Source organism: Pempheris klunzingeri, chromosome 12 (genome assembly GCF_042242105.1).
Source record: "Pempheris klunzingeri isolate RE-2024b chromosome 12, fPemKlu1.hap1, whole genome shotgun sequence".
In the NCBI taxonomy this organism is placed as follows: Eukaryota; Metazoa; Chordata; class Actinopteri; order Acropomatiformes; family Pempheridae; genus Pempheris; species Pempheris klunzingeri.
This window is the reverse complement of record NC_092023.1, coordinates 15946813-15965117: the sequence shown is the minus strand read 5'-3', so window position 1 is coordinate 15965117 and position 18305 is coordinate 15946813. Positions and strand designations below refer to the sequence as shown.

At 38.4% G+C, this 18305-nt stretch overlaps 2 protein-coding genes and 1 pseudogene across 2 annotated transcripts; 2 read left to right on the top strand and 1 right to left on the bottom strand.

The window, feature by feature from the left end:
- Positions 1 to 255: 255 nt before the first annotated feature.
- On the top strand, positions 256 to 5753 carry LOC139211139 (G-protein coupled receptor 4-like; annotated as a pseudogene).
- Positions 5754 to 11722: 5969 nt separating this feature from the next.
- Positions 11723 to 13511, top strand: LOC139211308 (G-protein coupled receptor 4-like). The gene is made up of 3 exons (XM_070841599.1): positions 11723 to 11947; positions 12699 to 12886; positions 12994 to 13511. The coding sequence occupies exons 1-3, from the start codon at positions 11723 to 11725 to the stop codon at positions 13487 to 13489; spliced, it is 909 nt and encodes a 302-aa protein (XP_070697700.1). The 3' UTR covers positions 13490 to 13511.
- Positions 13512 to 15650: 2139 nt separating this feature from the next.
- lhb (luteinizing hormone subunit beta) lies at positions 15651 to 18036 on the bottom strand. The gene is made up of 3 exons (XM_070840559.1): positions 17943 to 18036; positions 17664 to 17782; positions 15651 to 15884 (listed from the first exon to the last, which is right to left on the bottom strand). Exons 1-3 carry the CDS (start codon positions 18034 to 18036, stop codon positions 15651 to 15653), a joined length of 447 nt encoding a protein of 148 aa, XP_070696660.1.
- Between the last annotated feature and the right edge of the window lie 269 nt (positions 18037 to 18305).

The window sequence follows — 18305 nt, the reverse complement described above, 5'->3', positions numbered from 1 at the left end:
GAGTAAAATATTTTTGAAATATTTAATGCAACATAAAGATAAAAAAGATAAACCCTTGACCTATAAGTATTTTATACGCTCTGAAAGTTTGACATTATTCTGTCCTGCCGCTTATGATTGTTACTCTGATGTACATGACATAGTCATGCCTGACTACTTTTTTCTCTCCTCCTTCGAAGAGCAGGTGTCGATTATCAGGAACGTACTGCATGTTGTCATTCACCATATTTACAGTAGACTGGTTGGATCCAAGGACAAAACATCAGACACTGGTGTAGGGAACTCATTCAGGGAGGGGTCTTGCAGCTTTCAAAGGTAAATATTGCCATATCTCTTTTTTATACGGTAGAGATTATTATTTACAAAAATGTATGACAATGAATATGCAAAGTGTAACATGCAGACACCATTGGACTGTAAGCATACATAATACTACAGTTATCTAGATGTGCCTATAACATGGGTACAAAGGCTTTTTATGTATTTAGTATTGTTGTGCATTAACATGTAGTAAAGTTCAATTTGGCTATCAGAAATGATTAATAATTATCAAAGATAATTAATAATTATTAAAATGAATGGAACTGCCTCGATTGGGGCACCACCTTGAAAAACGAGGAAAAGATAGCCGTTTTAATTGATTTAGTCTCATAAAAATACTAAACTATCAATTTGGAATTATGTTTTATAATTAATTTAATAATTACTACCAAAATTACCACATTGATAGCTAGCTGACGGATTTTGAAGTTCTTGACAGTGTAGAGGTTGGCAGTGTTCACCCTTGTACAACATTAAAGGAGACAGCAGATCTTAAAACATTTATTAAAACAGAGCAAAATCAATCAAACAATCTAACTAAGTGTCTATGACTAAACTAACATATAATAGGAAGAGTGTGTGTGTGTGTGTGTGTGTGTGTGTGTGTGTGTGTGTGTGTGTGTGTGTGTGTGTGTGTGTGTGTGTGTGGCGCGATAAGGCTGAGGAATGTGAGATGGGCCCACAAAGGTGGGGGAGAGCCCAAATGGTGATGGGCAGCCCCCCTGGGGTGTGGGGCTGAGGAGACAAAGGAAGCTAAGTGCTGTTAGCTTAGCTTTGTCCCTCAGTGGCCTGTTGAAAACTGTGTGTGTGTGTGAGATAAAGGTGCAGGTTAAGAAAAGGTGGTTAGTTATGTGTAGACTCTGTGTTTGTGTGAACAAACTAACATCAACTAAACTTAATGGCTGCACAGTAACTACAACACATCACAACAATCAAACTCAATGAACATTAAAGCAAGTCAATACATTAACAGGGGTAAACCATGTATGCAGTAATGCTATGCTAATTATGCCCAGTTAGAGTTTGTTACCAGTCCTTAAAGGGGAGAAGAAGTGTCCTTGAGGATGCTGCTTTCTCAGCCTGTTGCTGGAGGAAAGGTGTGGTTCTTGTCCGTTGCTGTGTGGTTGCAGGCTGGAGGAATCCGGTCGCTCCTTTGTTCCTGTTATTTAGCAGCTCTGTACTAACTTGCTGGTGTGCTGTTGTTGGTTATCAGCTTGCAGACTCCGGGTCGTACCTGCTGGCGCTGGTCTGTTTAGTTCAGGCAGGACCTTGTGTCGCTACCATAAAGGAGGTGGCCTGCTCTTGTGAGGAGAGGTCCAGGAAAAAGAGCTTGTCTGTCCCCCTCCAGGGGAGACAATGGGAAAAAGAGACAGTTCAGTGGGGGTGAACTGGTTTTGTTGGCCTGAGGTCGTAAAATCATCTGTCCCCCCTCCGGCCAACGGTGACTGTGGAGCTGGGTGCGGGGGTGATTTCACACCTATCTGTGAAACTGGGGGACACTGGGGAAAGGAGTCCAATAGTTCCACAGACAAAGAAACATGCCGTCTTCACCATGTGCTATTCACCGTATAGTGAAGCACAACAGTATTTAATTTTATATAATTATATTATTGACATTATCATGTCTATTGGTCTGTGCTAGCATGAATTCACTGAGAGGTATTCAAAGCAATGTTTCCAGTTTTCCTGGAAATGTTGACAGCTGAGATATGAAAATAAGTTTTGTATGTTGCGACCATTCATGAAAAGTCTCTCAACAGGACAGAGTTATGTAACCTTAAGACAGGTTACAGTGACTTAATGAGCCAGCTGATAATGCTATAAACATAAAATAATACCTTCTAATAGTGCCCACCTTCTATCATCTTAGTTGTGTAGCTTGTTGATAGTTTGTTGGGGCATATTGTAGCCTTCATCGACTGGAGACAACAGAGACAAACAGGATGTGAGGACAGACAGAGATGAGGCTCACATGAAACAAACCTCCCCGGAACATTTTCATGCAATTCATGCATTTCAAATGTTGTAGTGCATAAACTGCACACAAAAGATCAAGCATGCAGATGCTTCATCAAGTGGATTGAAAGCCTCCTCATCTAAAATCAGAGGGCAGAGGGACATTCAACAAGGGGTGGGACATCGAATACAGAAGACAGGCAGAACATCCTAAACCAAATATTATTAGTAGATACTGTTTTATATATTGTAGAGTGAAAGTGATTTTTTGATCTGATATGATTGTTGGTATATTATAGGTATATTGTATTTGTGTGAACCTCACACATTCAGTGATGTCACTGCACAATGTCACGTATACACTGGAACAAAAAAACCTATAATAATCTTTAACCTGATCTTTCAAACAACAGGCTTCACTCTGAGGAATGGAGGAATATTTTGAATATTACAACATCATGTATGTGGCGACATGCATTATCATTGGTATCACCCTTCCTCTGATCCTCGTGGCCATCTATGCTCTTTATTCACTGGTATGTACACTATATCTATGTATGTGTATAAAGTACCATGCAAAAGTTTTAGGCAGATTTGAAGAAATTCTGTAAAGTTAAAATGCTTTAAAAAATGTAAATTTAATTGTTAATTTTTATCAATTTACAAAATGTAAAGTGAGTGAACAGAAGAAAAATCTAAATCAAATCAATATTTGGTGTGACCACCCTTTGCCTTCAACTCAGCATCAGTTCTTCTAGGCACACTTGCACACAGTTTTTGAAGGAACTTGGCAGGTAGGTTGTTCCAAACATCTTGGAGAACTAACCACAGATCTGTGGATGTCGGCTGCCTCAGATCCTTTTGTCTCTTCATGCGATCCCACACAGACTTGATGATGTTGAGATCGGGGCTCTGTGGGGGCCACACCATCACTTCCAGGACTTCTTGATCTTCTTTCCACGTCTTGACCAAAGTCAGGTGGAATTGGCTCCAGACCCTGAAGGATAATCAGTATAGATGATGGATGGGTTCTTAGTTTACAGCATTTCTTCACACCAGCCAAAAACTTTTGCACAGTACTGTACATATATAAACTATCTGTGTCATGTTTCTTTTGCACAGTATGTCTGTCTGTAAATGATCTTTCTGTGGCTTGTTGGCTAGGTGTCAGAAGGCTGGAACAAAGTAATGACTCCATCAGAACTGTCTCAAACATTTTATTTCAGAAGCTAAAAGTTTATTTCTGTTTCCGAACCAGGAGCGGTAGAACTGCCCATGCAGACGTGGGTCACTAAATCTGAGAAAATAATTAATTCTGGTAGATGGATGTGTATGTGTACATACTCAGTGTCATACTTCGTATGAATACCAGCTTATTATGGTATTCTGAAAACAGCCACAGTCATGTTACTACAGTGATTGGCCATTGGTCATATTTCTGACAGCACAAATGAGCGTTTGATGAAAAGTGCAAAAATGTCTCTACAACTGTTGGAGAGAGCAGGATCATATATTTGGGACGATGTGGAGTTCACAGCATGTTTACAATTGCTTATTTACTTTTTCTATTGTATTCTTGCAGGTGAGAAATGATCATGTCGCTCCGATCTTCGTCATCAACCTTCTCATTTCTGACCTAATTCAGCTCTGCTGCATGATCACTGAGGTGGCAGAACCTAATGATTGGAAATTATATGAAATTGTCTTTTACATATACTACTGGGGTGTGCTTGCCAGTGTTGGCTTCATGGTGTGTATCGCCCTGGAAAGGTAACTGTCTGCCCAGTATGTGTGGCGCCACTTCTCTGTCTCACCATCATTTTACTATAGAGTTGCTCTAAAAAATATTCAACTCCCATTGCAAATTAGGTGTATTGGCAAAATGTACAAACTTTCAGCTGTGTTCAATGAACAACTCAAACAAGAACAACTGAAATACCAAAACACTAATATTACAGGTGGTTTCTCCAAATCAACACAGTATGCCATTTTTAATGACTACTGCAGTCTGAAAATCATTTAACCCCTGAACAGAAACCCTAAGTGCACATATTTACAAATCAGGTGTTGTTTCAAGCACATCTGATGTAACTAACCAAGGGCTGCGTTAGTTGCATCAGGTGTGTTCAAGATAGAACACATCTGCTGCTTGGCTTCCGAAAAACTAGAGTGGCCGTCACAGTCTCCTGGCTTGAATCCCATAGAAAATCTCTGGTGGGATTTGAAGAAGGCAGTTGCAGCATGCAAGCCCAAGAACATTAGAGAGCTTGTCCATGAGGAATGGACTAAAATTTGCCAGGAACACTGTCAGAACCTGGTGTTTAGGTATGCATGACGTGTGCAGAAGGTCATAACAGTAAAGGGTGTTCCACTAAGTACTAACGCTGCTGGTGAAGAAGGGGTTGAATAATTTTGAGACTGCAGTAGTTATTGCGAGTGGGAAATTGTGTTGAACCTGAGAAACAACCGGTAATATCAGTTGTGCAGAACTATTACAATTGTTCTTGTTTAGGCTGTTCATTTAACACAGCTGAAAGTTTGTAAATTTTGGCAATACACCTAATTTGCAATGGGGGTTGAACAATTTTGAGTGCAATTGTATAATGCTGAGAGACCTCATAGACTTTGTCCATGTTTTATTACAGGTACTTGGTCATCGCCTGGCCTCTGTGGTACCACTTCAGACGAACTATCAAGAGCTCCGTGGTGGTCTGTGTCATAGTCTGGGCCCTTCCTCTTGTTTATCTGCTCCCTTCCCATTTCTGGGTTAATTTTGTGGTCCCTGAAACCATCTTTGCTGTTATCATCCTCGTTCCTTTCCCATTGCTCATATTCTTCCTGATCGGCACCCTGAAAGCCCTGTCTGCTGCTGACCGTGTTGCCTCTGATGAAAAACGACGAATTGTTGGAATTTTGGTCCTGGTGCTGCTTATTTACACGCTACTGTTCCTGCCCAGTGCTATTTGGTCCCTGGCAGCGGGAGCAAGAAACAGCATCTTGAATGATGTGTCTTTCATGTTCCTTAAGTTGGGTCCTCTTGCAGACATGGCTCTGTATGTTTTCGTTAGGAAAGGGATCATAGACAAGCTGTTGGCCTCTCTCTGTCGTTGCAGAACAGACAGCAATGATATCAGCATTTCAGCAGTGTGAATGATGACAACATGCACACAGTCAGCTTCATGTAGGAGGAGGAACAGGGAGAGAGAGAAAGGGGGGAAAATAGAGGGAGCGATGACACGCTGTCATATACTGATATATTTTCTCGTAAGACACCTAACTTTGGATACAAGGAAGCGTTGTTCTGTCTCTGCTGTGGGAGAACTGGCTGCTGGGAAATGCTTTAGTAAACTTGCTCTGGTTCACCGTGATTGCTTTGACAAAGGGAAATGAAATATGTATTTTATAAGTTATTATGTCTGTCTTTACACGTCTGTAGGACTTTTTTTAAGTTTCAAATGCAGTTTCATTATTGTATGTCTAATGTATGTCTATCTAAAAGTGTATTTGTTTAACTTTTTTATTATTTTACTGTACAAACAATAAATTAAACTACATACCGTATTTTCTGTTTATTCATATTCATCATTTGGGTTACTTTAGTGGTAGGTGTGCTAGATTTTACAATGTGCAATTACAAGATGTCGAGGCTAGACAAATGGATGAGATGCATTTTGGCCCACAGTGAGTTATTTTGGCCGACTCAATGTGGGGGATCCGTCTCTCAGGGTAAAGTCACCCGAGCCAAATATGGAAAGTCGTGTGCTGAGCGTCTGTGTAAAGCAATTGTCACAGTCTGCTCTGCTGCTCTCCTGCCTGCTATGAGATTTCCCTCTCACCACCTTGCCACATCCCCTCACTCACTCATTGCCAGATTGTCTTTGCGTTATGCCTAACTCTCCAGCACTCATTGTTGGACTGATCTCCCGGTTTCGACTCTGCTTAGCCCTGACTATCCCTCCTCGTCTCTGCTCCGGTAATCGGTACAGCTTTCTGTCCCTGACCACAAGTTTTGACTGTGTGTTTCCTGGTTTTCGTCTGCCTGAGGCTGTGTGGCGTGTCGCTGCTCCGGCTTCCTCGAGTGGGACAGCAAAAATGTATATTTTAGTTTGTATGCCACAGGAAAATGTTATTTACCACCCAGCTAAATTTGAATGATTTAACAAAAGAAGCATATAAAGCATATAAAACTAGGTTTCAAATTGTTAAAAAAAAAAAAAAAAGAGATGTTTTCTCTGCAGTGCTAAAAGTAGGAAGACTTTCTCGAAACGCCCAATGGGATTTCCGTGAAATCAATAGCTGCTGTACAGTGTTAGTCTCCTCCTTTGTCCATTTTAACCCCGGAGAACCCAAGAACCCTTTTCTTCTTTGGAAAATTATGAACTATGCATTAAATGACTGCTATAAATTCACTGAACACCAACATATCCACTTTTTCAATTTTAATCCTTTATTCCCTAATTTAGGATTAGGGCCAAATTTGAACTATCTTAAACTTAGGAAAATAATCAGTTAACCACACAGCTACATTTAACAATGTTTTTTTTGCTTTATTTGTTGCATGTTAGAACTGGATTTCAAATGTACAAACACACTTTGGCCAATGGAAACAAGAACACAAGGCCAAAAAACTAACAGCATGGGTCTTTGCTTATCAAAAAATCTGTTCTGCTAGAGAGAGGAACTCACACTGGACATTGTGGTAGTCTTTGAAACAATTCCGTTTTTGTTGATGCAGAGAGGAACTGCACATTTTTCACAGTGCATTTCAGTTTTGAGGTCCTTGCACACAGAACATCGACGGCAATTTACTTATTATATATTTATATATAAAATAAGTAATAAGTTGTTATATTATTATAGTTATTATAAGTATTAGTCTCTGGCCCTGTACTACCGAGGTAACTTAGTAAAATATATTATACAAATGAATTTATTTCAAGGCTTTAGCCAAATACAGGACTGTCACCATTCTCCATCTACAAAGTCACTCAAAGAACCAAAGGGTCATTTTTGACCCGACATTTTTTAACCCATACACCCAGAGGGTCATTTTTGGCCCATCGTTTTTTGAACTAGCTCAGAGTTGCTAATTTATCCAAAAAGAATAGAAAACGTACTTCTAGGCATTCTGCAAGCTAATACTAAACAGATTAACAAAAAATACACAATTTTACCAACCACTGGTTTGCTGAGAAGACGATTTTGTTTGGGTAGGTTTCCAGCTCAACGAAACAGCATGTGGTCAGTCATCTTGTCACTACCACTCTGGCTCATGTCAGTTCAATATTCATCCACTAAGTGTCTCTATGCAGGGGTCAGAAGTGGCACTCTGAGTTTTTGAAATTAAATTTGACAATTTTTTTTGTGTTTGTTCATTTTGGGTAGCAGCAATTAACAGCGGCCAAATTTGACCCCGTGGGTTCTCCAGGGTTAATGTGTTCATTCTCTGATTTCTTCTGTGACGGCACTTCGCAGCTGCTCACTTATAGATGGGAAAATAATTGTTTCTCACCACTCTTTAACCTTGTCCTCTTACAGCTATCTACAGTGTATTGTCTTCTATGTCTGCTATGCAACTATACACATTCCTCGTCTGCATGGTATCCTGTTATTGCATGGGAGCAGTTGTCACTGCTCCCTGAGAGGAGAGAGCACTGATTATAAACCCCTACTTTTAACTATAACTTGGTGCCCATGGGTATGGTGCGGTACTCTTTGATATGTATTCTATGGTATGTTAATCTATGGTATTCTATGGTGTTGTATGCCAATGTATGGTATGTACAGTATTCTATGGTCTGGATCTATGGTCTATGGTCTAATCTTTGACATTCTATGGCATGGGCACATGTTACAGTTAAAAGTGGGGGTGCGTGATTAGTGATGGGCAAGGGAAGGAATAGCAGTAAAATCATAATTTAATTAACACCTGAAAATGCCATTTCTAACAACACAGAGCCTTCAATAATGGCCAATATAGCTCAATTTATATTGTGTGTGTATATGTATATGTATATATATATATATATATATGTGTGTGTGTGTGTATATATATATATATATTATATATTACACAGACGCTCATCTCAGCTCCATTTAGCTATAAATAGTACCATAAAATATTTGTTTTTCAACTTTTTCAAAGTTCCGGGCTTCGAGTTCAGTTTCGCTTTATTTCTCATTTAGCCACTCTGGAGAAAAATGCACCATCTGCCACTGCTCCTGTGCTGAGGTAAAAAAAAAAAATGACAATACTACAATTAGGGTTTGTTGTTACAAAATATTTTTGTTCTCATCTATTATGCATTAAATATACTAACTAAAGGTACCAGTGTACTCTATCAGAAGTTCAATTTCAAATTTCACAAAGTACAACATTTCTGTCCCTTTAGAAGCATAAGTAGACTATAAGGATAAACTATACTGTGAGCCGTAATTCACTAGATTAAATAGTAAATTGTTTGTACTTGTACAAAGCTGATGAATGAGGTTACCATGCAAGGTGCCAACCTGCTCATCTGTCAGAGATTAACCTCTCACATTCACAGCTTTAAGAGCAATTTGGAGTTCAGTGTGTTGCCTAAGGACTTTGACATGTTGAACCAGGAATTGAACCACGCTCAGCAATAGGCTGAAGGGTACCCATTGTTGTGGTTCTGTGGATGCAAATGAACATGCAAACTGCAAAAAGCTTGCCCTTCTAAAACATCTTTTGCTTAGAAAAGCAGGCTTAGTCATAACATTCAAGTTGAATTGGTTGTATATTAGTGTTACATGATGAGTGTGTCACTGTTCACTTAACTTCTCTTGTATCACTCGCAGGATTGTATTGCAACGAGGAAACGTGCGGGTGGTTGGACAAAAGGCTTGATCAGACATTAAAGCCTCCATCCCAACAATGAGACGGCATTAATGTGGGTCACCGACAGCATAAACATTCCAGAAAAATGCCCTGTATTTCAAATCACTGAAATAGCTGGACACTAATGGCCTTGCATAACATCTACTGAATATGTCCATACATCATCAGCAATTTTTCTATAATCATAATGTTTATTATTCTACTAAACACTATTAGTAGATAAGACGATGTTGTATTTCCAGGAAACAGAAAATCAATCACCTCTCATGCTGTAAACATTTTTATTTTATACACAGGTTACAGGTGAATAACACACTATGTTCATGCCTGCCTACTTTTCTTTAGAATCAGATTTGGATGCAAAGTACTTCACACTTTGCATAGGGAACTCACACAGGTTATTGTACTCCTTGTGGTCTGGCAGCGTTTTCTTTTTTTTCTTCTGCGTGTAAAGTTTTATTCAAAGTTTTATTTTTATTTAAAAAGTGAGATGCAGACTGTCCCATTTTTGAACTGACACCTCAGCTTGTTGTTGCTGCTCCAACTAGTTTAATGTTTCCTAGCCCGTGGGTCGGGCCTCTCCAAAGGGTCAAAACATAATCTGAGGGGCTGTGAAATAATGGATAATATTACCTCTGTGGGCCTCAAACATTTAATTCCAATGAAAGCAGGTGGGAACTTTAGAGGGAGAATCTCAATTTTGGTGGAACAACTCTCAAACATGTGAAACACAACCAGGAGCCACAACAACACACAGCTTTACTGCACGGTGTCAGAAGTGTTAGAAACCACTTCCTTAATCTTATCCATCGTATTATATTTTAAAAAGTGATCATATGTTTTTATGTGTAGCTGAGGACTGATGGTCCTCTGGTTCGTTTATCTGTTCTATTTGTTCTATTTCTATGACACAGCAGGTAGCTGGAGGCCATGAGTTCATCATGGTAGTCAGAGGCACCAATGCCTGGTTCTCTTTCTCAGGTGTTTTTTTAACATTTCCTCCTAACACCAAGCATCTCACTCAACCACAAACGCACACTCATGCTGACTATACTTATTACAAAACCTAACTGTATCTTTCTAGGGAAATAAAAGCATGAATCATAATTCTCAGTCAGTTCATAGCATAATACCCTCTGTGGTGAAGTTGTATGTTGCTGGTTAGTGTTTTAGGAGGTGGATGACATGCACCAAACTTCCCTTTGATACTGACATGTTACATTTTATGGTGGATCTCATGGCTATTTAGCTATTACTGTAATAGAATTTTATCAGCTCTTCAAGTTTGGCTGACCTGATGGATAAAGCCCATTTACAACAATATACAGTCGTAATTGGAAGTCTGCTCATACAAAGAAAGAACTGAAAAGAAACAAGTTAAATGGACTGTTACGATGTGAGCTACTTGACAGATTTCTGTCCAGCTTTTAGGGTAGGCAGTCTTCAGTGTTTAGCTGCAGTAAAAGGAGGCAATCATGTCAGAGGGCTCAAGTAGTTATATATAATTTATATATTGTGCTGATGCACATTAATGTCACTTTTTTTTTTTGTTCTTTCTTCTCTGTTCTTTCTTTCACTATGAGAAGAGGAGGTGGAACCTACTGCATGTTCTGTTTTCTTAAGAAAAGGAGGTGGCGATAATCAGGAGCATATAGCATGTTGTCATTCACCATATTTACCACAAGTTGTTTGTGGAGGAGACAACATCAGACACTGGTGCAGGGAACTCATTCAAGTGCGGTCTTGCAGTTTACCAGGTAAACATTCTGATATTAATATTTTCTTATATGGATAAAAACATACAAAACAACGAATATGCATACTGTGTAAAATGGACATCTTTGGACAGGCATACAAAATACTGCAGTCAAACCGCAGATTATGTTTTATTTTCCTTTTTCCCTTTTTACTCTTCCTCTAAATGATCAGAATTGCAAGTGAAGTTCAGTGTGAGTTTGTTGGGGTGCATTTTAGCCTTTATTAGCTGGAGGCAGTAGAAACAGACAGGACGTGAGGACAGACAGAAATGGGGTTTACGTGAAACAAAACTCCATGGAATATTTTCATGCTAAAATTCTGGTAAATTCAAAAAAATGAATGAAATAAAGTAAGTAAGTAAAATGACATTAAAGAAATAGATAAAGCCAATGGTTCATCAAGTGGATCATGTCATTTAAATCTCCTCATCTAAAATCAGTGGGACATTCAACAACATCCCAAACATCCTAAACCAAAGTAAATGAATATTAAATATGGCATTAAATGACTGAAACAAATGGATGATGTTCTGTGACTGTAATAATAACCTCAGGTCAGCATGTAAAGATATTCCTGTGCCCCCTGAACAGATTATATGATCTGAAACTATCATTTGATTAAATATTGATAACAAACAGTAAGGAATGACGGTAAAAGCTGACAAGACACAGCATGTTGATATGATTGTGGGTATACTATAGTGAAACTGTATTTGTGTGAACTTCCACCTCACTGCTTCAGTGATATCACTGCACAATGACAGATGGATACAACACACTTATACTTATAACCTCATCTCTCAAACAACAGGTGTCACTCTGAAGAATGAAGGATTTCTACATTAACAGCACCTCACAGGACGAAATCATCTTAGACTACTATGATTATAGCAACACCACCTCGGACTACAATGATTATACATACCATGATTACTACCTCTGGTATAACCATTATGTAAAAGTTACATCAATTATGCATGTGGTGAAATGCACAATCATTGGTATCAGCCTTCCTTTGACCCTTTTGGCCATCTATGCTGTTTATATTCAGGTATGTACACTATGACTGTGCCATGTGTCTGCTGCACAGTGCGTCTGTTTGTAAATTATTTCATTCTGCCTTGGGAGATAGGTGTCAGAGGACTGGGACGATGTGTTGTAATGATGGTTTACAGAAATAATTTAATGAAAATAATCTGTGGCTCCATTCCAGCCTTCTCTTGAACTGTTGAGGGTAATTGCTCCATTTAGTCGCAGCTTAAAGAAAAACATAAAGTAGTTATATAGTCACCTTAACTAAGATGGAGTTTTTTGTTGGTTTTTTTGTGCAGTTAATTCACGCATTAAAAATATTTTTCGAATCTGTAGTCTATGCAAACTTTCACATCAGTTGCAGAAGTTTGCTTTTATTTTTTGGACCAAAGTCTATATTTGTCATTTCACCACTGATATGTGCACTTCTGACCGATCAAAATGCTTGTTTTTGACAACTTGACATTCAGACCACTGCACCTCGGCATGACAGCATGTGTGTATATTAAGCTTCAACGGTCAATTCAATTTCATTACATGTATTCGCATCACTGTTGTTGTGTAAACCCTTCACTCTTGTTATTACAGTGATTGGTCAGTGTGTCATAGCCGATATTTCTGACAGCACAAGTGAGACTTGAACAAAAAAATGCATCAATGTCTCTCACTGCAATTGCTAGACAGAGCAGGATGACATGTTTGGGAGGAGGAGGAGGAGGAGTTCACAACATGTTTACAACTGCTTGTTCACTTTTTCTATTTTCCTGTAGGTGAGAAAAGATTACGTTGTTCCGATCTACGTCATCAACCTCCTCATTTCTGACCTCATTCAGCTCTGCTGCATGATTGTTCAGGTGACGAAGCATATGGATTGGAAGATACTTCGAATTGTAAATTATTTTTATGATTTCAGTCTGGGAGCCAGTGTTGGCTTCATGGTGTGTATCGCCCTGGAAAGGTACCTATCTGACTGTTCAGTATGTCTGTTGCCACTTCTCTGTTTGACCATTGTTTTACTGTATAATGCCGAGGCTCCTCATAAACTGTGCACATGTTTTATTACAGGTATTTGGTCATCGCCTGCCCACTATGGTACCGCTTCAGAAGAACCATCATGATCACTGTGGTTATCTGTGTCATGGTCTGGGCCCTTCCTCTTGTCTTTCTCCTCACTTTCTATTTCTGGATTACTTATACTGATTTAAATATCCTATTGGCCGTCTATCTCCTCCTTCCTCTCCCATTGTTTATATTCTTTCTGGGCAGCACCCTCAAAGCCCTGTCTGCCAGCAGTGTCCCTTCTGATGAAAAACGACGAATTGTGGGAATTTTGGTCCTGGTGCTGCTTATCTACACTCTGCTGTTCCTACCTAGAGTCATTTCGTTTCTGACAGATAGAGACATTATCTTCATTAGCCTGTCGTTCATGTGTCTTGAACTGAGTCCTCTTGCAGACTTGGCTCTGTATGTTTTCATTAGGAAAGGGGTCATAGACAAGCTGTTGGCGTCTCTCTGTTGCTGCAGAATGGACAGCAATGATGTCAGCATTTCAGCAGTGTGAATGATGACAACATGTACGTAGTCAGGAGGAGAAAAGGGACGGAAAAGGGGGAAACAGAAGGGGAGATGTGGGCAATAGAATGAATGGAGATATTGTCATCTATTACATTAATTCCCAATTAGGGTTTCTTGAATCCCAGCGGTTACCTCTGTCAGGGGACACATGGGTTTATGGCTTAATTTGATTGATTGATTTGAAAAAAAAGGTACATTTGCCTGGGTTCACTATGATAGCTTCAACAGCTGTGAATAAAATGTATTTTTAGTAGTTTGTTAGCTTTAACTTGATTAACTTTAATCATCGAAACAAATTTATATTATTTTTGATTAACTGCACTCATTATCTTTATTTTGACTCTTGTAACACAGGGAGAGTATCTTAACATAACTTTAAGACATTTTTCTTTTTTGATCTCTTATACATGTCATTCTTTTGTACAAATAAGAAACAAGGCTACATATTCTTCGTTTATGTTTGATTGATATGACTTTAGTGCTAGACATGCTGGTTTTTATGACGTAGTTCATGGCAGGTATTTTGCAACAGCTGTTATGTGCTTGGTAATAGTGATAACATCCTTTGTTACAGTAATTTTATATGAATCTGCATACTTTCTGTCTGTTCACAGACAAAAAAATGAAATGTCTGCCGTTGACTAACTTACTGAATAAAAACCTGACAAATCAATATTCAAGACAATGTCTACTGGTTGACCAATCTCTAATATCTTTTTCAGCATAAAACCCAACCCTACTGTTACCAGGGCATTTTTTAACAGATACACTATTTACTCTCGTGTCGTATTTCCAACATTGTCACATTCACAGGTGCTATATTTAAAAAAAACAAACAGATTAAAGCACTTGATTGTCACTGTTATTCCTCAGCAAATAATTCTTGGACATCCCAGCCTGGTCTCACAGGAAATTTGCATTTAATTAGATGTAAAAGCTTTTAGGCAACAAGGCTTTATTTTGAAATCCTTGACTTTCTTCATTTAAGTGCACTCTAATTGTTGAGTTTCCAATGATGAAAACGACTTCAAAGTGGTGAAATATAATATGACTTATTATAGCGTTCTAAGAGTGTAAACCTACATGCTTCTTTAGCCTGATTTCAAGTCTCAAACCTGATGGTGCAATGCATTTTAATTTAACTCGTGATGTTAAATGTTAGAAGTGTGTACAGAATGACTATTTTCTAGTACTTTGAGTTGGGATATTGATAGTATTATGAATTTGACACTGACCAGTGTGATCGATTAGAATATTAACACGATAATTTCACTTGAATCTAAAAAGCTGTTAATTTTCTTTTCTTGTTTTTCTTTCCACGTACTTTGGTATCTGTGTCCAGATTCTGAACACTGTTAAGTTTCATTATTCTTCATTCCTGGAATGCCGATTAAATGCAAAACAGCAGATATGAACATGCTGATGTATTGACATCATTGACCTTGATACAACATGAGAATTAGTCACGTTAACACGAAGATTGTGGACTGTTTGTGGGCTGACAAGTCAAATTCATTTCCTTTTTCTCTGGGTGGGGGAGTGGCTGTTGTGCTGAGAGAAGTGGAGGGAAGAGATAACAATGTGTCAAAAGATTTTGTGGATTAACGTGGTTAATGTTCTTTACACAGTTTCACTGTTCTTTTCAATTCAAGAGACACTAAACACTGCATGTTTTTAGCAGGTGCACCATTTTTAGTCAAGCAGTTGATAATTAGGGCAAAAAGCATTGCTCCAATGGTGATGAAACAATAGCTGGCATGTAGAATAAGTGTCCTTAAAAATGTATTCATTTGATTTAACCACATTGTAAGAGACATCTGCACGTCTTTTCTCAATTTTCACTGTGGAGTTACTTTTCTCTCATAATTCTACAATTTTTAAAGCAAGACTAGTGTCAAACCATGTCCTCAAAGACAGATTAGATCTTAGACGTATTGCGTTATGTAACACACAGAGTGACATTTAGTTCTGGCTGGTTGTGGCAGTAAACATTTAGTTGACAATCCCTGTGGGTAACGGTCTGCATCTTTATGGAAGTTACAAGAAATTAGGGTTTTTCTCTTATGTATGTATTTAGGTAAGTCTTTTGCACTGGTAAATGAGACCATTTTTATTTACAACAGTTTTATAGTGTCTCCTGCTTGAGACTAATAGTAGAAAGATATGTCATTCATGCAGAAGTTGGGCTGCAGGCTCTCAAAGGTGCAGTCAGATGTGTCCATGGCACAGCGGCCACATTGGCAGCTCAAAGCCACAGGGTAGGTGACAACCGGGTCCACACCAGGAGGACAGTCAGGGAGCTCAAATGACTTATAGTACAAGTCTCGGTACGTGCACACATTCTGATAAACATTGCTGAATGGTATCTTGATGACAGGGTCCTGGAGGGGAGCAAAATTAACAAAGTAAGTTTATTTCTGAGTTTGTTTCTGCTAACCTACTCATCATATAAGGGGTGGGGAACTCTCGTCTTTGACTTAGGATGATGCCACAGAACCAACCGCTCTAGGCTACCTAAAGACTAGTTAAATGACACAAGAAAATCCTAATCAAACAGGAATGCAAAGGCCAAAACAAAACATTTAACGTAAAATAAAGAAGCAAGTAGCCAGATTTAATAATGACATAAATAATAAAGACTGCTGAAGCCTCATATTAGCCTCAGATAAACTTTGCAATATATTTTTTGCACAGAGCAATACAAAAATGCCTAGAAGTACGTTTTCTATTCTTTTTGGATAAATTAGCAACTCTGAGCAAGTTCAAAAAACGATGGGCCAAAAATGACCCTCTGGGTGTATGGGTTAAAAAATGTCGGGTCAAAAATGACCCTTTGGTTCTTTGAGTGACTTTGTAGATGGAGAATGGTGACAGTCCTGTATTTGGCTAAAGCCTTGAAATAAATTCATTTGTATAATATATTTTACTAAGTTACCTCGGTAGTACAGGGCCAGAGACTAATACTTATAATAACTATAATAATATAACAACTTATTACTTATTTTATATATAAATATATAATAAGTAAATTGCCCTCGATGTGCTGTGTGCAAGGACCTCAAAACTGAAATGCACTGTGAAAAATGTGCAGTTCCTCTCTGCATCAACAAAAACGAAATTGTTTCAAAGACTACCACAATGTCCAGTGTGAGTTCCTCTCTCTAGCAGAACAGATTTTTTGATAAGCAAAGACCCATGCTGTTAGTTTTTTGGCCTCGTGTTCTTGTTTCCATTGGCCAAAGTGTGTTTGTACATTTGAAATCCAGTTCTAACATGCAACAAATAAAGCAAAAAAAACATTGTTAAATGTAGCTGTGTGGTTAACTGATTATTTTCCTAAGTTTAAGATAGTTTGCACTGACAGTGTTTGTTATTGTGATTCTTTGAAATGATACGCCTAAAGCCCAATGGGTCAAATTTGGCCCTAATCCTAAATTAGGGAATAAAGGGTTAAAATTGAAAAAGTGGATATGTTGGTGTTCAGTGAATTTATAGCAGTCATTTAATGCATAGTTCATAATTTTCCAAAGAAGAAAAGGGTTCTTGGGTTCTCCAGGGTTAATACTATCTTTGAGTCTTTATTCTCTTACTACATTCTGCAGTACAGTAAAATTATACATGTTCACAACTTTTGTTTTTGTTATTATCACAAGTTGCCAACTGACTGCCTCTGCAACACTGTCAAACACCCATTGATCCACAAAGCCGAACTGAATTTCGTTAAAATTGATTAAACTGAGCAATGGTTGTAGTTGCATTAGGTTGCATCAACGTTCCATTAAGCCACTGGCTTACTGTGATACTTGGAAGAGAAAGAGGAGATTGTGATTACTTTGAAGAATGTGGTTTCTATGAACATAAGCATGTGTCTGAATTCATGAATTCATTTTAACGTAAAGCTTTTCAGTTTGGTATTTACTTTTTTTTTTTTTTTTTACCTATATCTGTTGATCTATTTACTGCCTTTTTTAATTTCATGTTTTGTTCCTCAGACTTGCAAATTCCTATTGAGTCATATATTTATTATAGATTTTTCATACATTATACCGTTTTGTCGTGCTATGTGAATAAGTATCGTGTCACTTTATATAAATGATATGAGAAGTCAAATCATTGAAGGAAGACAGCTATGACGCTCCTTTTCAAATTACCCACAATACCTTGGTGATGCAGTGACCACTGCAGATGGTAGTTTCCACTGGGTGACACTTGGGACAACCCTCCTTCTCTAGAGACACTGTCTGGTTGATGAGCTGGCAGGGCGGCAGCTGGAAGGCCGCTGGTGGATTGAAGATGCTACAGTTTAGTACAAATACTGTATATCACAAAGGCATGCTGTGTCACAAACATCCAGATTATCAAAAAGAAAATTTGGAATGATTTGTGGAAAACAAAAACTCAGATCAATATAATTAAAATTGTCTGTTTGCTTTATTTACCTGCTGGAGCCGGGAGCCAAGTAGAAGATGAGGTTGCCAGAAACAAACTCAACATCAAGGGGAAGATCATTCTGCTGACCTCTACAGCCATCATCCTGGTGAAGTGGGTTAGTTAGTTGGTTAATCAATTATTTAGTTAGTCATTCTGGTGATTTACAAGGTGTTCCCACTAGTGAGCCATCATGGAGGAAGGCAGTTATTCAGTGATAAACCTTGTGAGTCATGGTGCTGGTTGTAAATCTCTCAGAGGGCACAGATGGCTGAAAGTGGTTGATTCTTCTGTACATGATACTTTCAGGTGGTTAATTGTTAGTTCTGTTTTTATTTATTTATGTTTTTCATTTTTATTTTTATGCTCTTCTC

Bases quoted from the DNA above. Each gene is read 5' to 3' on its own strand.
- lhb (XM_070840559.1), bottom strand. From the start codon at position 18,036: ATGATGGCTGTAGAGGTCAGCAGAATGATCTTCCCCTTGATGTTGAGT. The intron at 17,783-17,942 runs GTAAATAAAGCA...TCAATCCACCAG, and splicing joins TTGGCTCCCGGCTCCAGCAG to CGGCCTTCCAGCTGCCGCCC. The intron at 15,885-17,663 runs GTATTGTGGGTA...GCTCCCCTCCAG, and splicing joins GTGGTCACTGCATCACCAAG to GACCCTGTCATCAAGATACC.
- LOC139211308 (XM_070841599.1), top strand. From the start codon at position 11,723: ATGAAGGATTTCTACATTAACAGCACCTCACAGGACGAAATCATCTTA. The intron at 11,948-12,698 runs GTATGTACACTA...ATTTTCCTGTAG, and splicing joins TCTATGCTGTTTATATTCAG to GTGAGAAAAGATTACGTTGT. The intron at 12,887-12,993 runs GTACCTATCTGA...GTTTTATTACAG, and splicing joins GTGTGTATCGCCCTGGAAAG to GTATTTGGTCATCGCCTGCC.